The sequence below is a fragment of the Pan paniscus genome, chromosome 8 (genome assembly GCF_029289425.2).
Source record: "Pan paniscus chromosome 8, NHGRI_mPanPan1-v2.0_pri, whole genome shotgun sequence".
NCBI classification, from domain to species: Eukaryota; Metazoa; Chordata; class Mammalia; order Primates; family Hominidae; genus Pan; species Pan paniscus.
In genome coordinates, this window is record NC_073257.2 from 25,410,201 (window position 1) to 25,434,687 (window position 24,487).

General features: G+C 47.0%; 1 protein-coding gene across 13 annotated transcripts in view; it reads right to left on the reverse strand.

The window, feature by feature from the left end:
* Window positions 1-24,487, reverse strand: part of CCDC3 (coiled-coil domain containing 3) — a 260,010-nt gene that overhangs the window by 45,322 nt on the left and 190,201 nt on the right. For 12 of the 13 annotated variants that reach the window (XM_008953152.4, XM_063607252.1, XM_063607258.1 and 9 more), the window contains one exon: window positions 11,764-13,785. The exons of the other annotated variant lie outside the window; for it this stretch is intronic. In XM_008953152.4, coding sequence (XP_008951400.2) covers window positions 13,522-13,785 — 264 coding nt within the window. In that variant the 3' untranslated portion in view covers window positions 11,764-13,521. Of the gene's footprint in view, window positions 1-11,763; window positions 13,786-24,487 lie in introns of those variants that run through there. 13 annotated transcript variants of the gene reach the window in all.

Consider the following 24,487-nt stretch of genomic DNA (forward strand, 5'->3'; position numbering starts at 1 on the left):
TCACTGCACTCCAGTGAGTAGTCCGTTTCCTGAGGGATCATATATATTTGCAGGCTCCCTGTAAGGAGACAAGGTCTAGCTCTGTCACCCAGGCTCAAGCACAATGGGGCAATCATGACTCACTGCAGTCTTGACCTTCTGGACTCAAGCTATTCCCCTGCCTCAGCCTCCCAAGTAGCTGGGACCGAGTCACGTGGTGCATGCCACCATGCCTGGCTAATTTTTGTATTTTTTGAATAATCAGGGTCTTGCTATGTTGTCCAGGCTGGTCCTGACCTCCTGGGCTCAAGCAATCTGCCCACCATGGCCTCTCAAAGTGCTGGGATTACAGGTATGAGCCACCACGCCTGGCCAGTCCTTCTCATTTTAAAGACTACCTTCTGGCTGGGCATGCTGGCTCACGCCTGTAATCCCAGCATTTTGGGAGGCCAAGGCAGGCGGATCACTTGAGATCAAGAGATTGAGACCATCCTGACCAACATGGTGAAACCCCGTCTCTACTAAAAATATAAAAAATTGGCCTGGCACGGTGGCTCACACCTGTAATCCCAGCACTTTGGGAGGCCGAGGTGGGCAGATCACGAGGTCAGGAGTTTGAGACCAGCCTGGACAACATGGTGAAACCCCGTCACTACTAAAAATACAAAAATTAACTGGGCATGGTGGCAGGTGCCTGTAATCCCAGCTACTCAGGAGGCTGAGGCAGGAGAATCACTTGAAATCAGAAGGCAGAGGTTACAGTGAGCTGAGATGGTGCTATTGCACTCCAGCCTGGGCAACAGAGCAAGACTCCATCTCAAAAAAATAAATTAATTAATTAAAAAAACCCAAAAATTAGCCAGGTGTGGTGGGGTGCACCTGTAGTCCCAGCTACTCGGGAGGCTGAGGCAGGAGGATCACTTGACCTGGGAGGCGGAGGTTGCAGTGAGCCGAGATTGCACCGTCCCGCTCCGGCCTGGCGACAGAGTGAGACTCCATCTCAAAAAGCAAGCAAACAAACAAACAAAACAAAAAGACTACCTTCTAAGAAGCACTTTCTCGACCATCCTATCTAAAATGGGTCTCCTCCCTTAGCTTCCACTCCCATGGCAGCATTTCTTCAGCCAGCACAATGTTGGTTTCACTGAAAGCAGTCGTTTGTAATGATAATGACTAGTACTAGTTCAAGTTCATTGTCTCTCTCCACCATTGGAGAGAGAGTTTGACTCTATGTTGGAAGGAAGTGTGCCTGTTGTGGCGATCCTTGTCAGCCAGAGCTAGCACAGTGCCTGGCACACCCTAGGTGCTCAATAAATATCTGTTGAAGAACTTAATGAGCTATCTCTGAGATATCATGGTTGAGAGTGGATTCATTGAAGCTCCAAGCATGGGCTGAGGCAGCCTTATTCCAGATCACCAAGCCCTTAGCCCAAGGCCAGAAATGGGTTTTTAAAGATGGCATAGGGAGCAATTATCAGGGAGTGTGGAGGCAAACAACATGGCAAATTTCCAAGCCCTGCCAGCCACTGGGCTCCGTTTGCATTCATCACTGAGCACCATGGCATATGCAAGCTTGTTAGCAGGATCATGGGCCAGAGATGGATGGATCCACTCCAGCCTCCTGCTAAGCTCCTGAAACAAAAGATTTTTGTAAGTGTTTTGAGTTGTTCTCATGAGATGTCATGGCCAGCAAGCTGGAAAACTGTGTGGCTCTTTGCCAGTTGCCTGGTTTTAAATCTGGTCTTCCATGGAAAATGAAATTGAGAAAGAATTTAAGATTTCTAATTGGGATCTGTCCGCTGGAGGGGAGATGGCTATTTTTATGTTCCAACCCAACACACTGGAGAGATCTGGGAATGCAGCCTGTATCCAACTTCTTGTTTTTTTTAAGACTGAGTCTCTGTTGCCCAGGCTGGAGTGCAGTGGCATAATCTCGGCTCACTGCAACCTCCGCCTCCCGGGTTCAAGCGATTCTCATGCCTCAACGTCCCAAGTAGCTGGGATTACAGGCATGCTTTACCACACCCAGCTAGTTTTTGTATTTTTAGTACAGATGGGGTTTCTCCATGTTGGCCAGGCTGGTCTCAAACTCCTGACCTCAAGTGATTCACCAGCCTCGGCCTCCCAAAGTGCTGGGATTACAGGCGTGAGCCACTGTGAGAGAGACTGGAATGAGAAGCTAATCACTAGCTGTCTCCAAAGAGGAAGCCAGAAGCATCACCCAGGTCTCAGCTTCTCAGCAAGGTTTATCCTCCAAATCTATTCAGAGATAGGAAGAAGGGAGTCAGTGGGTCCAGATAAGAAAGTAGGGCTGGGCATGGTGGCTCACACCTCTAATCCCAGCACTTTGGGAGGCCAAGGCAGGAGGGCCACTTGAACCCAGGAGTTCAAAATCAGCCGGGGCAACAAAGTGAGACCCCATCTGTACAAAAAAGTAAAAAAATTAGCTGGGCCTGGTGGCCCACTGCTGTGGTCCCAGTCACTCATGTGGAGGAGGTGGGAGAATCACTTGAACCCAGGAGGTCGAGGCTGCAGTGAGCTGAGATTGTGCCACTGCACTCCAGCCTAGGCAACAGAGTGAGATCCTGTCAAAGGGAGGGGAGGATTCAGACATTTGTTATCTTGAAATAAGAGCCTCTTTCTATGCTGAAGAGTATTAATTTACGCATGTGAATTACCCAATAGGGAGGCATGAAGGCAAAGGAAAAACCTACACACGATTTCCATCACTGAAGAAGAGGGCAGAGTTCATGAGTTAAGAGAAATCGTGATGAATGCAGGGAGATGCTAGAATTTGTTTCTCTTTTGAAATATTGTATATGCCTCTTAGTGAGGGAAAAACTGTCTCTCCCTCACTAAATAGTGTGATAAAGGGCTAGAAGGATCTGCATGTATCAATCACAGTATTTTGGGAGAAAAGGAGGAGTTAAATGTTTGTAGCCCAAGGAAACAGAAAAGAGGAACTAGTGACTCCCCAAGCCCCAAACCTCAATGATATTTGATTATTTAAGAGCTGGAAAACGATGTGTATGACACACCACTCAGGCTTGTTGGCATTTGGTGTCTGGCACCAAAATGGTCAGGGTGAGTTGAGGATCGGGCCCCTTCCTCAGAGATGTAGAACGGTTCTTTGTGAAATGCTGTCTGGTTACTTTCTGGGTGCTCTGATTTGTGGGTGATAATGTTCCCTTTTCCTGCCACCATCCAATCCTTGAAAGTCCCACTGTAAAAGGAAAATGAAAAAGAGACCAATGGCATGGGTTGAAAAAGTGCAGCCGCAACCGATGGGATTTGTAAAGCAGAAACAGGTTCTGTGTGATGCAAGTGAGCACTGTAGGAGAATCCTACCATTCTTTCATATGCTTCCTGAGCCGAAAGCTTTCCCACTCTTCACGTTCCCCACCCCAATCTGGGTCCCTGCTCTGTGCTGGGGGGCCATCAGCCACAGTGTGGAGGTGAAGAAGGGCTGCAGGAGCCCTGGCCCTTGCTTGCTGGGGTTCAGGGTGGGATGGAAATTCTACACTGATGCCAGGACAAATATTCTACTCATCATCACTGATGCTCATGGTCAAAACAAGAAAAAATTGTGGAAAAAAAAATCATTTCTCTCAACATGATGTGTTGCTTTCCTCTCTGAAGTCCCCCCTGGTGAATAGTTCTTGGCATCAGGCAGGCTGGGTGGATCTGAAAGGTCTGTGCCTCTGGGACACAGACAGGGCTACCTGGATGGATGCTGGGGAGGCCAGGCCAGCCCCTCCTTTCAGCTGATGCTTAGAAAAACTTTCCACGTGGCCTTGGGTTGGGTAACCCAGAGATCTGCAGCAGCCTGCTTCTTCCAAACTAAACATTCAGGTCTGAGTTGTTAACTCCAACTAAAGTAATGGCCTTGGGGAACCCAAAGCAAAATCAAACTTACAAAGAAAACTGGTTTTAAACACAGGCTACAAACAACAGTGTGGGATTTAAGCAAAGCTACGCCTTGGAAGAGATCCATGCACTTGAGCAATTGTAAAAAATCAATGCCCTCCACCTATTTTCCGGGGCCATACTGGAAAGCAAGATAGATGTGAAGATGATAGTAGGATGGATGGGTGGGTGGGTAGACGGACGGACGGACGGACGGACAGACAGATAGATGATAGATAGATAGATAGATAGATAGATAGATAGATAGATAGACAGATAGATAGATAGACAGATAGATAGATTTTAAATTTACTCATGGAGAAACCAGTGCAGAGAAGCTAAGTCATCTCTAGGCATCACAGCGAAAGCACTTCCGAGGAAGAAGAATAAAAGTCAGCATTGTCCTTTAGCCTCTCACAGCAATGGCCTTCTCCTTATGAAACATTCTTTGTCACTGTAAATTTCCCCACTGAGCCCGGGTAGCCAGCAGAGAGGGTGCTATGACCTGCCTGTTTGTGTCCCCCTAAAATGCCCATGTTGAAGCTCTACCCTGCAATGTGATGGCATCAGAGGTAATTATGGAGGTAATTGAGTCATGAGATTGGAGCCCCACTTTGGGGTTAGTTCCCTTAGCAGAAGAGACAGGAGGCCAGGCACAGTGGCTCACGCCTGTATTCCCAGCACTTTGGGAGGCCGAGGTGGGCACATCACGAGGTCAAGAGATCGAGACCATCCTGGCCAACATGGTGAAACCCCATCTCTACTAAAAATACAAAAAAATTGGCTGGGCATGGTGGCGGGTTCCTGTAGTCCCAGCTACCCAAAAGGCTGAGGCAGGAGAATTGCTTGAACCCGGGAGGCAGAGGTTGCAGTGAGCCGAGATCGCAGCACTGCACGCCAGCCTGGTGACAGAGCGAGACTGCTCAAAAAAAAAAAAAAAAAAAAAAAAAAAAGAAGAAGAGACAGAAGAGAAACTGGTTCTTCTCTCTCTCTGCTCTCTGTCATGTGAAAACACGAGAAGATGCCGTCTGCAAACCAGATCTTGGACTTCTAGGCTCCAGAACTAAGAGAAATCAGTGTTAGTTATTTAAGCCACCCAGTCCATGGTTATAGCAGCCTGAACTAACTAAAACAGAGGGCTATTTAAAGAAGGGGTTTGAGTTTGGATTAGAGTTGGCCTGCAGAGCCCTTAGAATTCCTTTTTATCCTGGATTTCTCTTTAATTGAGTCTTATACACTCTTTGTTGGATGTTGGACTACATCAGGGAGACCGTGGATGACTTACCAGTGCTTCTGTGATTTCCGATATGGTGGGGGGTTGCCAATTGCCCCTCATAAAAATACCAAGCCCCTAGTGGTGGTGGAATGGAAATAGTGGAGACAGTGATAAAACTGTGTCTGTGGGTATGTACTCGCCTCACCATAGGCCGTTCTTTTATATGGTTAAGTTGAATTATGAAAGCCCAGGTGTGGCAGGCCAACTAAGCTGGCTCCCCTAGGTCCTCAGCTCCTGGTATTCATGTCCCTGTGAATTTCCTGCCCTTTGGGCATGCATGGTACCTGTGACTTGCTTCTAGTCAGCAGAATATTGCAAAAGTGATGGCACGTCACTTCCTTGATGAGGTTACCTAAGATTGTGACTTACATCTTGTTGCAGACTTTCTCTTTTGCCCTCTTAGTCTGCACACTTTGATGAAGCAAGCAGCCATGCTAGGGAGGCCCACTTGGCAAGGAACTGAAGGCAGCCAGCAGCCCGGGTGGAATTGAGGGCTTCAATTCAACAACCTGCAAGAAACCAAATCCTGCCAACCATCATGTGAGCTTAGAAATGGATCCTTCCCAGTCAAGCCTTCAGATAAGACCCTAGCCCTGCCCGATATCTTGACTGCAGGCTTGTGACAGACTGTGATGCAGAGAACCCAGATAGGCCATGCCTAGATTCCTGAACCATAGAAACTGTGAGATAATAAATGTGTGTTGTTTTGAGCCAGTAAGTTTGTAGTAACTTGTTAAACAGAAATAGATAATTAACATATCAGTCTAGAGTGTTTGCATCAGTTTACTGATATTCAGAGCTATTGCAAGGGCCTTAACTTATATCTTCTTATCAAGGGGACTCCCTAAATAATTTCTCCCAGAATAAAGTGTTTATTCCAAAGGGAAAGAACCTCTTTTACCCTTAGAGCAGTGATTTTTCAATCCTGGCTGCATAGTATCTTTATGCAGAAGGCGGTTTTTTTTGTAGTGCTGTGCTTCATTTTGTTTTTAATGCCTATGCTGGAGGCCCATTCAGGTAGGAAGGGGGAAGCTGGCAGGTACCCTTTCATTTACAGCTCCTAGTTGTTCCTGTTGGGCAGCCAGGGTTGAGAACCATTAGTTTAGAGTCGCATTATGTAACTGTCGGGCACTTTTATAGTGGCTGTTTTGTCCCTGTTTCCAGCATCCAAAGGTCGAGAAATATTGAAGTCTACTCCCAGCATACCCAGCTACACAATAAAGACATGTTTTTAATAAAAGGACATTTCTGTGTCTGGTTTAAATATTCTCATTTTATTGGACAGGAAGAAATGAAATGCCAGGCCATTTAGTTCATGCCCAAGCATCTGGCAACTGGAGATTCATCTTGTAGGGGCAGAATAATGCAGCCAACTTGTGATCCTTTCAAGGGAAGCAGGATTAGTTGGAAAAAAACATAACAAAAATGTTTCACTTTAGTTCTCTTTTTCAGCCTCCTTTCTGAGCCCTTAGCAAAAGCGGAAGAAAGCCGCAGACAAGCTAATTAGAGTTTTACCCCTTCACTATGTGCAGCCTGCAGGGCCAAAGCCAATATGATCTGGAGACACCCAGGGAGTGGCAGCAGGAGGGCAAAGGGGGGAGAAAATCAAGGGGCTTTCTAATCCCCTCCCTGGAGAAACATTTACTGGGAAACCAAGAAGTGAGTTTGCCATGTAGCCATCTTATTGTATAGTTGGTCATGCAAGGTGGGGAGCCAATGGTACTATTGGGGGATGTTTCACATGATCTTATAGTCCAGGAGAGTTGGAAGCTAGAAAAATCTTTATACATAGAACAAACAGTTTGAATCATAGCAGTTCAGCTGCTAGAGGATTTAGCCATGAAACTATTCTGGTATAGGATTTTTCTTGAGGCCAGCCACTGATGAGACCCTAGAACCCAAGGAATGATTGTCATGGCCCCTGCTTTTGGCCAGGGCTCAGGCTAGATGCGAGGCCAGGATGCAGAGGAAGAGGAGGAAACCTGAGTGATGAAGAGTCCTTCTTTGTCTCCTTCACTTCACACCTCCAGTTCTTATGATGCTGGCAGCCTTGGTACCTGATGCTGCCATCTTCATCCCTTTATTCTTTCCTTGATGAGCATTTAGTTAGTGTCACAATGTGCAGGCCATGAAGATCATAAGTGAATTAGCCACAAGCCCTGTCCTCAAGGAGCTCAAACATTCATGAGAGGAACAGACACAAGAGCTAACTGGAAAGAAATGTGGTCTAGAACAAGAGCATGCCCCAAATGCTATAGAATTACAGAGGGAGGAGTCATTGATTCCAATTAGGGGGTTAGGGAAGACTTCACCAATCAAGATTTCAGTGATACTCAGTTGTTGCACAATGGTATGAATATGTTTAACACTACCGAACTGCACTCTTCAATATGGTTAACAGAGTAGTTTTATATTATGTGTTTTTTTAACCTGCAATTTAACAAATTGATACTTAGCAAAACTTTCCAGTTGGGCTTAGACTGGATAGCCCAGGTCTTTTCAATAGCTATCCACTTCCAAACTACAATATTTTAAAGAATTACAAAAGTTGTTATGAGGAATGAGAATCATGATAGCATTTGGGCAAGATTTTTAAACCTGAGTAGGATTTTCTCAGATAGAGGTAGACAAAGAGAGGTCAAGGCAAAAGGTAGAGGAAATGGTACAAGTAAAGACATTGGTGCTGGGTAAGTTGCATCCAGTGAGGTTTTATATTGATGAAGGGAAGGCAGGAGGAACTGAGACAATGATTTTCTTTTATTAAGATAAAATTTGCATACAAAAATTCACTATTTTAACCATTTTTAGGTGTATAATTAAGTGGTTTTTAGTGTATTTACAGTGTTGTAAAATACTACTGCTATCTAATTCTAGAACATTTTGTCACTCCAAAGGAAACCCTATACCCACTCCCCATTCATGTCCAGCACCTGGGAATTCCTAATCTACTCTCTGTCCCTTTCTTTTTCTCCTCTCCTTCTGGGACTCTCAATATGTGTATGTTGGTCCACTTGATAGCATCCTATACATCTCTTAGGCTCTGTTCATTTTTCTTCATTCCTTTTTATTTCTCTTTCTCAGCCTGGATAATCTATAAGTTCACTGATTATTCTGCTTGTTCAAATCTGCTGTTGAGCCCCTCTAGTGAATTTTTCAGTTATTTCTACTTTTCAACTCCAGATTTTCCATTGGATTCCTTTTTATAATTTCTATCTTTTTGCTAATATTCTCCATTTGGTAAAATATTATTCTTCTGGTTTATATTTTATTTACTCTTTATCTGCTTTAGCATTACTAACAAATTGGAGTTCCAGGGTTTCCTCTTGACCTTCCCTGACACAATAACCTTAACCCCATGGTTCAGAGAGCCAATGTGGGCATCTGCCAGATGCCAAGAATGTCTATTCTGACTACTTGCTCAGGAGCTGGGGAAAATAGCCACAGAATGGGTTTACAGACTCATGAGGCTTAATGTGAGGTGGATTTGTGCCTGAGCACCATTTACTCTCTGACCCCCGTAAGCATCCCCTCTCACTGTTGTCTCAGTAAGAGCTCAGCACCAGCATCAATAATCTCTCAAAGGTTTTAGGATTTCCTTTGCTGTGGTGCACATTTACACTGGTGAGCATCTGAAGCTCCCTTTCTAATAGTCTAGGAAGATCCGTAGCATCCTGTAACGTTACCACAATGTCTTTCTTCAAGGGTTCCTGACCTTCCTTTGATCAAGGGGCTCTATGACCTGTCTTAGGTCTTGGAATTGGTTGAAGGGCCATGAATTTCCCATACATGTAAGTTCAAGTCAGGCTTCTGTCTGCCAGATCTAGAGTTCTCTTTTTTCGAGAGTCTTGCTTTGTCACCCAGGCAGGAGTGCAGTGGCACAATCTCGGCTCACTGCAACCTCTTCCTCCCAGGTTCAAGTGATTCTCTTTCTTCAGCCTCCCAAGTAGCTGGGATTACAGGCACCCACCACCATGCCTGGCTAATATTTTGTACTTTTTTAGTAGAGATAGGGTTTCACCATGTTGGCCAGGCTGGTCTCGAACTCCTGACCTCAAATGATCTACCTGCTTCAGCCTCCCAAGGTGTTGGGATTACAGGCGTGAGCCACCACGCCTGGCTTAGATCTCCCTCCTTCCCTCCTTTCCCTCCCTCCCTCCTTTCCCTCCCTCCCTCCTTTCCTTCCTTCCTTCCTTCTCTCCCTCCCTCCCTTCCTTCCTTTTTTCTTTTCTTGCCTTTCATGCATTTCTTTTCTTTCTTTCTTCTTTCTTTCCTTCTTTCTCTCTCTTTCTTCTTTCTTTCTCTTTCTTTCTCCTGTCCCTTCCCCTCCCCTCCCCTCTTCTCCCCTCCCCTCCCTTCCCCTTCCCTTCCTTTCCTTTCCTTTCTCTTCCTTCCTTTCCTCTTTATTTCCCTCTCTCACTTGCTCACTCTCTTTTGCTCTCTCTCTCTTCTTTCTTCTGTCTTGCTTTCTGGTATACAAATCAGTCCAGCCTTTCCTAGGAGGTCCATCTACTTTTCAGTCCTAGGAACTCTATGATCCACAATTTGGATGACTTCCTTGGCCCTGCTTCCTATTACAATGACCACATCCACTTTGTGTCTGGAAGTTGAGCATGGCTACACAGTGTTTGTACCCTAGTACCCCATAATCCACACTGAGCTCAGGGACCCAGGTTAATGGCAGCATCTCCCACATTCATCTCTAAGCTTCCAAGTATGGCTGCCTCTGTGCTTTTCAAGGATGCCAACGCGTGATACTTTTTAAAGTGAATGTGTTCTGGGTCTTCTCAGGTGCCAAGTTAGGAACTAGCTGACTGAGTTGCAATTAGAACCTTCCTGTCTCCGTAATCCTTTGGATCATTTTGTCTAAATTACACCTAGCAACTTCTGGCATCTCATCTTCATTCAGCATAGGTTACCATTGAGTCTATAGTTCAAGTAACTGAGCAAGAACCACCTCCAGCTGCCTGAGTTAGCTAGCACATTGAATCCTGACACTATCAAACACACCCATATAAATAAATTCTGCACAATCTAAACTTAGGTTTCCCCTTTGCTAATCTAGGAAAGACACTAAAAATCCATTCCCACCGTGTAACCCTTAGGCTTTAACCACTATAAATTAGCAAAATCTTGAAATTACTTTGGTGTGTAAGCAGTTTTCTGAGTGTGACTTGGTGAATTTCCCTATGCTCAATTAATCTAATTATAGATCTAGAGGTAAAGATGGAAAGGTAGCATGGGCAGGGTCAGTTTCACAGGCCTCTGACCATGCAGTCACACAGAGCCTTGTGCTTCAGAGGGTCTCACACTTGGTTTAATGCTTTGCTGTTGCTGCCTTGAAATTCTCGATTTTTAAAATAACGGGCTCTGAATTGTCATTTTGCACTGGGGTCCTGCAAATCATGCAGCTGGTTCTGAGAGTGGGGCGTGAAGATAACTGGGCTCTTTATACACAGTAACTATCTCAGGAAAGGCCACGTGTGGTCCTTAAGCAAGGTAAGGACAGCTTCATCAGACAGGGAGGGAGCTGCTGTTTCTGCTAGCAGGAAAGCCCAATAGGGTTTATGAGTTGAGGGGAATTGGACTGAATGTATCTATTAAGATTTTTGAGGTCCCCCTCATTCCCAGTGAGTTACTGAGATTTTTCTATGAGTTCTGGTAAGGCTATGACTTCAACCTAAGTTGCCCTACATCTGATTTTTGGCTATGTTGGCTTTGTGGTTAAATAAATGGACTTTCTGGGTTTTTTGGCCATGGCTTAGGCCAAGAATTATTTTTCTTTTGTTTTTGTTTTGAGATGGAGTCTCACTCTGTTGCCCAGGCTGGAGTGCCGTGGTACAATCTCAGCTCACTGCAACCTCTGCCTCCCAGATTTAAGTGATTCTTCTGCCTCGGCCTCCTGAGTAGCTGGGACTACCCACCACCACGCCCTGCTAATTTTTCTATTTTTAATAGAGATAAGGTTTCACCATGTTGGCCAGGCTGCTCTCAAACTCCTGTAGGTCAAGAATTTAAACCCATGCTAGCTATGGCCCACATGCTGCTATCTTGATTTCTGGAAACTGCAGTTTGAAGATTCTAGACTCTACCTGGCTCTTGTTATGTGAGTTTGGAAGTCTCCTGGGCTCCTTGTACCACAAAGGGAAAGTAAACAATGGCCTGGATCTTGGAGATAGTGCCCGGACAGGCTGGCTACAGTGCATCAAGATCTGAGTAATTATTAGAGTGTGAAGCATAATATATTCCTACAATTAACAGATGACAAGGGTAGCATAAGATGACAGTGCAGCAGATAACAGGGACCTGGGGATCCTCTGTGTTTTTCTGAAGACATTGATTAATGTTGCTGCTTGTCCCTTGTGAGGAGCCAGGCAGGAGAACACTGCTTTTCTGCAGGTGTGTTGAGAAACGGAAACCCCAGGGCGAGATGGGGTGAGGCCACATCCAGACAGGGCCAGCAGAGCAGGCTTGAATTCAGGCTCCTCAGTGCCCCAGGTGTTACTCACAGGCGTTCCCCCAAGAGGATCTAAATCACTTTTCCAGGCCAAAGCTGGAAATCCTGAAATCTCCCTGACCCAAAAGAAACACTCATCATCTCACTGTTGTGGTTGAAATCGCCGCTCGTATTTATTGGAAAAGCAGAACAGTATGCACCTGTAGGGGTGCAGCTTCCATGGTTCTCCAAGCACGGGTTGTACATTACCCTTAGGCTGACCATTCCCTTGCGGGGGCGCAAAACTGCTTTGAGGAAATGTCCCCAGGAGGAATAAACTAGAAGACGCACCTGCTATTTCACCATACTGTGGAGAATACAGCTAATGAAGTGGTGGCAGAAGCTTGGCCGTGTGAGTGCCCCAGGGTAAAAGTCTCTCTTCTGTCCAGTCCAGAGCAGAGACTTCTCCCCCTTGGACAGCAGCCTGCCACCAAGACTCAAGCAACGTAAGAGTCATCTCCCCAGACTGGCTGTCAGAGCAAGAAGCACCCAGCTTTCCTAAAGGCAGAAGAGTGGAAATCTGACAGTGCCTGCCATTTCCGGTACAGAGGACAGCATCACCAGGCCCTGCAGTGTCTGGGGGGCAGATCCTTTATTGGTGGAAGAGCAGGGAAGGGCCCTTGTTGGGTTGAAAGGCCATGATCAGAAGATAACCCAGAAAAGGCCACTCAGTTGACTTCTTAATCACACAGCTGGGACCCACTCAAATGTGCCTGAGCAATAAGTCTAGTGAATACTCTCATTTTTACTTATAGTAGTGTCTTAAAAGTTTTATTTCCAGAAAGGTGAAGTGCTTTGGTGGTGTAAGGAACTGACGTAAGGACAAGTGCACTGACGTACATGTATTCCTATCGGAACAAACAATGCTTGTTGTGGGGGAAAGTGTTTGCATAAAGAAGAAGAGATTGGAATCGCTGGAATGAGCCCTTTGGGAGCCTGGCTGGGAGTGAGGTCAGGTCACGTGATCCCAATAGGTAAGGAGGTGTCTTTGCAGAAGTTCACAGCGTCTTGGAGCACCTCACTTTGAATTCAGAGACATTAGAAACAATTACTGAGCAAACAAGAAGTTAGACTATAGCAGTGGCTGAGAGATTGCTCAGTTTCTCTCAATTTAGGAAGCAGTCTGATGACCCATGGCAGGCCGATCAAGGCAGTTGCCCCCTGTGTTAAGGCGACCCATAGGTATCATCTTCAACTCTTTGTAGCTGGTATTGGAAATCAGGTATAATTTATCTTGTTTAATTACCTGCTGCCCTGCTCCTAATTCCCTCCCCTGTGCTGAGCTTATGAAGTCTTCATCTGCCTCAGCTGGAAGGAAAATGCTGGCTGGATAGGGAGGCCCTGCATGTGTTGATTATCAGGCATCTTGGATGCAAGGCCACCATCCCCTTCCAAAGATGTGGCCAGTGAGGTGCCAGCAGGTTCCAGCACCAGCGTCAGCTCACTCATCAGGACTAATGGTTGTCCTGGACTGGGGAGCTGGGAACCACCCTGATTTTTTTCTGAAATAAAGGCTAAGCACGTTGATGCCTTTTACACTAGAGATTCTAAAATGTTCTCTCCCCAGTCAGGGCTCTTTCTGGGCTGCTCTGCAGGCGAGCATTCAGCACTCAGGGATCCCGCTGCCTCTGGAATGCCAGGCACTGCGTCTGGGGTCAGGCCAGGAAGGGGCAGCGCGTGGGGTCTGACATTGAGGCCAGCACCCAAGGGGAAAGCAAGCCTTGCATTTTATCCATTTAGACTCTACCAAATGCGTGATTAAAAACAAAAACTCCTACAACCCTTGAAATAGCTGCATGTACAAAACCTCACTCATTCTCAATTACCGCCAGGATTGGCCCTGCACACCTGGCAGCCCCCAGGCCCGTTACCCCCGCAGGTAGGGGGCGCGCACGGGCCCCCGGGCGTTGATGTGCGGCAGCGCGCCCGCCGCCAGCTTCTCACTGAGTTTCTGGTTCGCCAGCTCCAGGTGGCGGCCCTTCTTACGCGCCTGCCGCAAGGACCTCTTGACCTTCTTCACTCGCTCCCGGAGCTGCCGGTTGCGCTTCTCCAGGGTGGCCACTTTCTGCTGCAGTTTCTTGACGTGGTCCTCCTCCTCAAACAAGGCCTTCTGCACCGAGGAGCACATGAGCTGGAGGCAGAGACAGCGTGCAAGGAGAGGAGGTGAGTCCCAGAAACTGCGCTGCGGCCAGGGGAGTCCCAGAAGCTTCCCCGAGTGCTGACAGCAACACAGACCCCGATTCCCCACCCCAGCATGGGGATAAACCCCGGGATGTCCTTGACGGTGACATTCCCTGCCCTCCACCCTGTGAATCCTGCCCTGGCCTCAAATACAGAGCCCCCGTTTTGCTTTCCATACTTGGCTTCCTTGGAAGGTGTCGTTTTCAAATGATATTCTGAATATTTGTCATGCCTAGCAAAAAGGAAAGAGCCCCGCTTTGGTAGAAGACCAAAACCAGAAATGCACACAGAAGGTGGACAGTTCCGGGAATGGGGGGAGTCAGGTGGCCTAATTAACAAAGGCTGAGCCACTTACATTCGCGAAGGCTCTGATCAATGCTGGCCTGTCCAACTGAAGGGAGGGGTTCCCTTCAGCAAAAAGGGACTCTCTCTGCTCCCTTTAGCTGGGCTGGCCAGCACACAGAAGGTGGATAGTTCACAGGAAAGAAAACGCCAGTATCTCTTAAACGCATGAAAAGATGCTTAACCCCACTCATAATAACATAAAAAAAACAAATGAAAGCCATGGTGAATTACTATTTTTCACATATTAGATTGGCAAAATTTCAGAGTCAGGATTTGGGAAAACAGGTGCTATCGTACTGTCAGTAGAGTGTTGACATCTATAAAGACCAATCTGGCTCTGTCAAAATAACTGCATATACCCTTTGATCTAGTAATTCTGGGACTATCTCAGATAAATACTCTCATATGTGCAAGCTGCCACATGTGCAAACATTATGGCATTATTATATTAAAAGATTGGGAACAAAAAATACCCATCAAGAGAGGTCTGGTTCCATAAATTTTAGTAAATCTACACAATGCAAAGGTTTGCCGTTTTTAAAGGAACAAGGCAGCTCCATGTGAATGGTGGTGTAGCAATGTCTAAGTGGTGTTCATATTGAAAAGCTGTGCAGAACAGTGTGTATAGTGTGATACCAAGAGTGCGAAATACGGTACCCATCTGTGTCCATTTAAATATGCATACACTATCTCTGGGAGCATATGCAAGAAACGGGTAAGGGTGGCCATATCCGGGGAGCAGAGAGGACAGGAGGAAGAAGATTCATTTTCACTTTTGTACTTTTTGAATTTTGTAGTTCATAGGTTTGGCTGTGTCCCCACCCAAATCTCATCTTGAATTCTAGCTCTTATAATCTCCATGTGTCATGGGAGGGACCCAGTGGGAAGTAATGAAATCATGAAGGTGGGTTTTTCCTGTGCTGTTCTCGTGATAGTGAATAAGTCTCACGAGATCGGATGGTTTTAGAAAGGGCAGTTCCCCTGAACGCTCTATTGCCTGCCATCATGTCAGACATGACTTTGAGCCTATTCACCTCCACCATGATTGTGAGACCTCCCCAGGCATGTGGAATTGTGAGTCCATTAAACCTTTCCTTTATAAGTTACCCAGTTTCAGGTATGTCTTTATTAGCAGTGTGAGAACGGATTAATACAGTAATAAGGCTGGCATTTCCTTTATATGTGTGTGAGCATATATATAAAAAGAGGTATTCTCCAATCTTTCTGCTTTCTCCCATTTTAACTCATCAGAAGCTACATTCCCAAAGAAAGACTTGGGCCTCAACTTTCCTCTGCTTAGAAATCTCCATCATTGAGCCGGGCTGGGTGTGGTGGCTCACGCCTGTAATCCCAGCACTTTAGGAGGCTGAGGTGGGCGGATCACAAGGTCAGGAGATCGAGACCATCCTGGCTAACAGGGTGAAACCCCATCTCTACTAAAAATACAAAAAAACCCCAAAAAAAGCCGGGCGTGGTGGCGGGTGCCTGTAGTCCCAGCTACTCGGGAGGCTGAGGCAGGAGAATGGCATGAACCCGGGAGGCGGAGCTTGCAGTGAGCCGAGATCGCGCCACTGCACTCCAGCCTGGGTGACAAAGAGACACTCCATCTCAGAAAAAAAAAAAAAAAAAAAAAAAAAACTCCATCGAGCCACACTATCTACACTGCAATATGATGGTGATGGGTGAAGAGCTGAGACCCTGAGACCAGGCTGCTTTGGTTTCCAGTCCTGCCTCTTCCACTGACGAGTGACCTGAGACCTTGGGCAAGCTTCCTAGGCTCAGAGTAGTGGACTCTGGTCTGTATTAGCCAGAACCCACTTCAGTACTAAAGGATTGATTTCCCCAGCTTCTTGGAGTGCTGCAGACTGATAGCCCTAAGCTGAGTCTGTCTCCGGAAACTGACCCTGACCTAAGAGAACTGCCCAAGGTCACGCCCCCTTCTTTGGAGCACCTGTGTCCAAGGACTGGCTGACACCAGGGTATGAAGACCAAGGCCCCTCATCCCAATTTGGAAGATCTCTGAAGGGCGGTCCCTTCTGCTAGGTGTCCTGGGGTAGGCTACAGCCTTTGATGAGACTGGATCACAGGCCGATGTCTGCCTCCGCCTGTTCTTGCTCTTTTCCTCCCAAGGTATTAATCCCAGGAGCATTCTTGAAAACACCACCTATACCTCTTTTACATTTTTTTTCCTTTTCTTTTCTTTTTTGAGATGGAGTCTTGCTGTGTCGCCAGGCTGGAGTGCAGTGGCGTGATCTTGGCTCACTGCAATCCTCCACCTCACGGGTTCAAGCGATTCTCCTGCCTCAGCCTCCCGAGTAGTAGCTGGGACTACAGGCATGAGCCACCAAGCCCGACTCGTTTTTTTGTATTTTTGGTAGAGACGGGGTTTCACCATATTGGCCAGGATGGTCTCGATTTCCTGACCTCGTGTTCTGCCTGCCTCGGCCTCCCAAAGTGCTGGGATTACAGGCGTGAGCCACTGCACCCGGCCCACCTGCACCTCTTATTCCAAAGTCTACGTCTCAGGGAACCTGGCCACTCTCAGTGGGATGATCATGGTTGTTGGGAGGATTTCATGAGTTTTACTTGAAAAATGTTTAGAACCATGCCCTGGTGCACAGTAAACGTTCACTAACTGTTAGCCGTGATTATAGGATAGAGTCAAATCTCCTAAAGCCTTTAACTTTTGTGATTGGACCCGGCCAACATCTCCAGTCTTAGTGTTCTTCCTTCTGTTCCCACATTTTATACCCAAGGCACCCTGCGTCCCACCCAGCTCTTCCTCCAACACATCAGCGCCTTCTCATCCCAGAGGCTCTTCCTTCCGCCTGGAGCGCTGTTCTCCCCAGCTCCGCCTGGCCATCTTGGAAGCCCTCTGTGGTCCCCTTTCACGATGCTTTCCACCGGGTCTCCCTGTGTATGTAATGTGTCCCCCTCCCCAGTCTCCATGGCACGCCGTAGCTACTCACACCACACGCCAAGTACCTGGTGGCACTAGGAGAATGTGACTCAAGGGCCTTGACATTCACAAGTCACAAGCTCCTGAAGGCCTGGTTCACATTGGTTTTTGCATCCTTGCTGCCCTGGCCTTTTTAGGCCTACAGTTAAGAAAAAGGAGCCAAGTGGAATGTTCCAATAATACCTGTCATTTAATGAGAAACTCTGGGCTCCCGGGGAAGCTGCTGTTACAGGGGAGACCATATGTGCAACACTGCCCTCTTCTGGCCAAAATGAGACCCCCTCAAAAAGATGAGAAGGTGGGCATGAGAAATTCCCGGGGAAACTGACAGTATTTCTATTGTCTTGTGGATAGATATTAGCTATGGAACTTAGGCTTTAATATGGCCAAGTACCAGGCTGAGCACTGTATACTGACACTCCCTCATTAAGTCATGAGTTTTCTACAAGTTATGGTAGATTCTTCAACCAAGAACAAGACAAAAAAGTCCAAAGTCCATGACAACAAGAGGATTGGGGTTTTGGAAGGCTGCTTGCTCAAATTTTCAAAGAACAGAACCCAATAGTGGCTGGAACATAACATCAAAGAAGAGTTGAAGGCAGGCTCGATGGCGGTGTTCAGAAGCTGCGTTTAAAAATCGTGAAAAATAGAGGAGGATGCTGGGACTTGAGTGATCACGGGTTAAGAGTTCTTTCTAAGACACAACACTCTTCACAGTTAGCCCTCGACCATGGACACAGCTGTTCTCCAGGGTAGCAAGAGGATGAATTTCACCTCCAGCAAGACTTAGAGCCCAGACAAAAGGAAGACCTTGACCCAGGCTGTAAAAACCAAGATGGAACAGAGGGACGCCTTGAAGTGCATCTGTGTGTGTATCCGGAGTGGGAGGATCATTGAGATGGGAATGATAAATTCCCAAGCAAAGGTGAATGTGAAAAGAGTGGATGGGATGAGTGGAGTTCCTTGGTGAACATGTCATTCTTTGGTCCTCGTGGCCTCTAATATGGGTAGGGTTTCAGTAGGAGCAAAAGACATCAAAGGACTCTAGTAACGTATCCAAGACAACCAACATAGCACAGCCATGACCCAGGACTGCTTAGCAGGCAGGTCTGTATCTCTGCAGCAAAGTGGGCCATGCCTCTGAGTAGGGGGAGCCTGTGTCATGTGAATTGAGGCTAACGCCATAAAATAACCAAGCCACTGCTGATGGAGCCGATGGAGCCCTCTGGCATCCCAGCTATCACCTCAAAAGAAAATCCTGTGTTTAAGAAAGCAAGAATTTCTAGAGGAGAGCTGTGCTTTCCAAAATGTGTGTTTCTTTAAGAAATGCTTTCTTTGGAATGCTTTCCAAATGAAATCCATCTCCTTTTAAAACTGCTTTAAAAAGAAAAAAAGGTCCAGATACGCTATTTGCTCATTTTGCTTTGTGGTATTTTTTGGTAAACTGAGAAGAGCAGGGAAAGGCCAGGCCAAGCTGAAACAGGTACTGCCATATTTTCTTTGAAGAAGAACCAAAGAGAATGTCCTACAGGGCAGCCCCAAAGCAACAGACTCCTCATAGGCAGGCCCCGCTCAGGCCTGCAGCACTCAGCGCCTCCCAGGTGCTTGGGTACCTCTGGCATTTGCCTGCCCAGAGCTTTTCTCTGGAAGTTTCCATGTGGCCAATAGGATGCCTGCCTAAGGGCAGATGGGAAGATTGCCCTGGGAGCCTGCTCTTTTATTTTCGAAAAGACAAAAGTTGGGCTGGGATATCCATCCATCCTTATCTGTCTAAAATAACACTTTTTAAAACCATCAAAGCACACTGATTGTAGAAAAACATTTAAAAAAATATGGGACCAACAAAAGGAAAATCAAAATCATCAATGATTCTATGGTACAGAGATAATCACTGTGGACATTGTAACATTTCTTCCTCGTATTGTTTCTAGGGGTATAAATAGATAACTATTTCAAAGAAAACTGGAGTCCTGCTGTTATTCAGTTTTCTGTTCTAATTTTTTCCCCTTTTCATTTTATCATGATTCTTTTCCAGTCATTGGTCTGTATACTTCCCGTGAGTATTTCATGGGAGCTGGAGGAGGGAGTATCTGGTGGTTCCACTTGGCCACGAGGACTAACTCACTAGGCAAGACTGGCTCACTAGGCCGGGCATGGTGGCTCTCGCCTGTAATCCCAGCACTTTGCGAGGCTGAGGTGGGAGGACTGCGTGAGCCTAGGAGTTTGAGACCAGCCTGGGAAACACAGGGAGACCCCATCTCTAAAAAATAAAAATAGCCCGGCATAGTGGTACACATCTGTGGTCCCAGCTACTTGGGAGGCTGAAGCTAGAGGATCACTTGAGCCTGGGAGGTGGAGGCTGCTGTGAGCCATGATTGCACCACTACACTCCAGCCTAAGTTACAGAGCAAAAGCCAGTCTTAAAAAAAAAAAAAAAAAAAAAAGACTGGCTCAGGCTCACTAGTTATTAATCCTCCTCTATCCTTAGGACCACAGGCCAATGGGGAGGGATGGCAAGATGGGGTGCTCATGCATCCATGAGATTGAGTGGCCTTAATGTGGCCTTTTTGGGTCACCTGTCTCCAGTGACGGGACAAATCCGTGGAGAGCTCTTTACCCGGAGCCTCCACCTGAAGTCTTCCTATAAGTTTCCTGGTTTCTCCGGGAAGCTCAGGTGTGAGAAAGTTTCACCATCAACATCTTGAGCAGTTAAGGAAGTATATCCATGATACCATCTAGAATCACCTCTCATTTCCAAAGCGTTTTGGCTTCCATATGTTCATTCATTCTGGCAAGAAGCATTTATTGTGTGCCTGGCACTGTATGGTGCAGAAAGTCCTCCCCAGTTATTCTGGAATATAGCAAGTTTGTATCAAGCTAAACAAAAAGACAGTATGTTTTTTTAAAAAACTATCTCATGGCACCAGACATGCCAAAGAGTCACCGAGAGGATGCTTGCCTTTCACAGCTGCTTTTAATTTAAATAACCACCTATAAAGACAAGACAAAGCGTACTTTCTGAAATGTAAAAATATAAGGGAAGAACAGTCCAAAAGCAACAACACAGACAAATAGCTTGCTTTTTTAACACTTTGTTCCTGTTCTCGGGATTCAAAAATGAGAAGGAAGAAAAAAGAAAACCCAGAGCAGTGATCAGGAAACGATGGCCTATGGGCCACATCTGGCCCCCTGCCTGTTTTTGTGAATAAAGTTTTATTAGACCACAGCTATACTCATCAGTTTATGTTTTGTTTGTGGCAGCTGTTGTGCTGCAATGGCAGAGGTGAGTAGCTGCAACGGCTGATTCCACAAAACCTAAAATCTGGCCCTTTACAAGGAAAAGATGCTGAATCTTAACCTCAAGAGGGGCTCAAGGTAAACGGAGGTGGGAATAGGATGGGTTTGGAGGGCAGCTGGTCTACAGGCAAAGAATGGATGAAGGGCAAAGGGTTTGAAAAAAACACCTGGTGCCAGAGATGCCCAAGAACCTCACTGTCCACATCTCACCCCTTTCCCACCACTTTCAGACATTGTTTTGTGATGATGGCTTTGGCTGCCAGGTCATGGTTCAAGGTCTCCACGATCCTTGTCAAAGGTCCTATTGACTCCATCTCAATGTACTGCAGCCAATTTCAAACCTCCAGGTGGAAATTAACAAACCAGCTCTTCCCAGCACGACTGACCAACTGTTTCTAAAATGCATCCCTTGACATTGGACAGATGAGCCTAGAGCAAGCCCCTGTGCCCTGCTTGGGAACATTAACTGTCAGTGTGGATAAGGGTCTGCAGGGGGTTGCTCTAGTCCCGCAGTTGGTCGGTTAATTCTGAAAAGTTTACATGGCGCTGTGTTTTCTGGCCCAGTAGAGGGCAGAGGCCAAGATTCCTTCATTATCCACATGATTCAGGGACTCTGGGGAGCTTGATGGGAAGCCTGTGGGCCTTTACCCACGTCCTCCGCAGTGCCTTTTGGTGTTTTCCATAAACAGGTTGGAAATGCAGCTTTGTTCTCCCATTCTTTAAAAGCCTTTAGAGATAGAGATCTATGAGGAGGTGGGCAGAGAGCCACGTCCACGCAGAACGGTTTCCTGAATGACTCGACAGGACCACACTGGAGGATGCCCAGAGCTGCTGAAAAAACTCCCAAAGCTGGGAAGTGACAGCAGGGAAGTTCTTCTGAGGACTGTCTGGAGGGACAACCTGAGATGACTGCGTGTGGCTTGGCAGCTCGTTCTCTGCTCCACCCAAAGTCAAAAGAGCTGCTTCCCTGGTGCCAGGAGCCCAAACAAAGGGAACGCTCATGCCCAGGCTGTGGCGGGAGGGGAGGCAAATGAAGAGGAGGGCGGAGATGGAGTCAGGGAAGAGGCTGGGGCAGGAGTTTCCTTTCCATGAGGCAGCACCCGGCCTGGCTGGGCAGGGCCACAGCAGCCTCTCCTGCGTCCGCTTCCTGATGCTGCCGGGGGAGGAGGTAGCCGGGCAGTGTGGGTAGGAAGGGGTTTTGGACTCAGGTAACTCTGGGACTGAATTCTGGCTTAAACGATTCCACACTCCACGTACCCAGATACCTGTTAGAGTCCACAGGTCAGGGAGCCCACTCAGCCCCACCATCGGACGGTGGGGTCTTGCTTAAGTCAATGAACCTGTCTTGGCTCAGTCTCCTCATGTATACAATGGGCCTAATAAAGCCTCTTCCCTAGAACTGCTCTGAAGATGAAATCAGATGATAAGGGTAAAGCATCTGATGTAGCACCTGGTGTAGGGTGAAGGACACACAAAGCTTTTGTGATTGTTGTTCGCCCGAGCTTGACCTTTGCTGCTGGAACTCCTCCTCCCTCAGCATCCTAGGTCCTCTTGAGTGTCTGTGATTTTTTGCATCTAATTCCTTCCACTAAATCTCTGCTCACACCTTAACCAAATGATGACATTCTACTTCTTCTCCAAGTCTTGGTTCAAGAGTCACCTCCTCTGTGATGCCTTCCTGGTTCCTCCTAAAGTCTTCCTATAAGGAAGAGCCCTGTCATCTTTTCCTGGTTCCATTGTCAAGTTTATCGCATGGGGCTGTAACTGTTGGCTAGCCTGACTCTCTCCCAGACTGAGTCCCTTGAACACAAGGGCTCCATCTTTTCATTCTTGCATCCAGCACTTAGCATGCAGTAAGCACTTAATAAATGGATGAAGGGATGCAGGTTGAAATAGAAGCAAGTCATTTTCAATGACTCGAAAATGAAAAACCAGTGAAGAAGCTGGAGCTACCTTTTAATGCTGGAGCTGGATTCACCATCTTCCCTGTGAAGCCCCATTTCCCAGGAATAAAGTTAGTTTTGCCGGGTGCAGTGGCTCACGCCTGTAATCCCAGCACTTTGGGAGGCTGAGGCGGGAGGATCACTTGAGGTCAGGAGTTTGAGACCAGCCTGGCCAACATGGCAAAACCCCATCTCTACTAAAAATACAAAAATTAGCCAGGTGTGGTGGTGCACACCTATACTCCCAGCTACGCGGGAGGCTGAGGCAGGAGAATCGCTTGACCCGAGAGGAGGAGTTGGCAGTGAGCTGAGATCGCACCACTGCACTCCAGCCTGGGCGACAGAGCAAGACTCTGTCTCAAAGAAAAAGAAAAAAGAAGAAGATTAGTTTTGACGATTTGTTCTGATAAGATCTGGGAGCTGGATTTAAGGAGCCCTGAACTTGGTGCCTTTTCCTTACTTTCCTTTTCTCCCTGCCCCCACCTGCCCGCCCCCTGCTGACTAGCTTATTTTGTACATCCCCATACCAAATCCCTTAAGAATTGCAGGACATGACGCAGATGAGAAAAAATCCATTCTAGAGGGGAGATGCTAGATGATGGAAAACCTGGGTAAGTGCAGGAGAAGGGATCACATTTCAGAAGCTGGGGCCAGGGCCAGCCCTGCTGAGAGTTGGAGCGCAGTAGCAGCTGGATGTGGGAAGCAGGGGGACAAGATCTTAAATGGCCAGGGGTTAAGTCCTGTTGATGGCCCATGATTAAAATCAGGAAACACTGAGCTGTCTTGGGTGAATTGCCTGCCATCAGAGGAAAGGGGAGTTTATTAGCTAAGTTCTACTACAGAGATCATAAAGCCACGTCTTCAGATAAATCTACTACAAAGGTTTCCCAAAATGGAGTCTCCAGGACACTCGTCTCATGAGATGTTTACGTGGGGACCAAAAGGGTGGTTCTGGTTAAAAAAGTTTCAGAAATGCTGCATATTATGGCTTCCTCTGTGATGTAACACTTAGTATCAGCTGTGCACATTGGTCCTGCATTAAACCTCTCTAACTTTGTTTTACCCCAGATCTCATCGGTCTCTGGTGGAGATCTCCAACACGCAGCAAGAATAGACTACAAGAGTGAGTGTCAAGGCTGCTCAGTTACGAGCGGTCTCCTGTGTTTCTCCCAGGGAGTTTTGCAAACATTTTATCTAGTCTGTGATACAAAGAAGCCTGGGAAACACTAGGTCATGGAATACTGATTTCAACTCTAAATCCTTTTTCTAGAACTACCAAGGGGTAGAATGATGCTGAAATCACAGATTCTTGGCTAAGAACTGTGATTTTTCTTTCTTTTTTTTTTTGAGACAGAGTTTCCCTCTGTTGCCTATGCTGGAGTGCAGAGGCGTGATCTCGGCTCCCAGGTTCAAGCAATTCTCCTGCCTCAGCCTCCCAAGTAGCTGGAACTACAAGTGCATGCCACCATGCCCGGCTACTTTTTGTATTTTTAGCAGAGACGGGGTTTCACTGTGTTGGCCAGGCTGGTTTCAAACTCCTGACCTCGTGGTCCATCCGCCTTGGCCTCCCAAAGTGCTTGGAATTACAGGTGTGGACCACGGCGCCTGGCCAGAACTGTGATTTCTTAATGCTGACCACTGTCCATGGTGAGTGCAGAGAAGGTGTCCAGGTGAAGTGGGAAGGAAGATGTTCTACTTTTATTTTCAGGATCCCAGAAAATCCACATCACAGTGGATGGGGCTCTGGTCTAGATGCAAGGCTCCATCTACCTGGTGTCCTTGGACACTCATGGTCCTGTGAGTTACAGCATCTGAAAGACATCTTCCAACCTTGGATGCCTCTGCTTGTTTAGTCAAAGCCTCCTTGGGCACCTCAGTCCTTAGCCAGTCACGGCCAGTTAATTCTCTCCCTTGAAAACAGCAGGAGGGCTATAAGGGCACTACAGCCTGGCGATGCAGGCATTCCCTTGGGAAGGAAGAGTGACATTCATGGCCACTGACCATCGGCCCTCAGATGTGTGTGTGCTCAGCCTCCGTGGCATCCCAGGCTGCAGGGGAGGAAGGGCAAAAGGACCTGATGATGTTATCTTCTCCCCACCGTGCCCAGC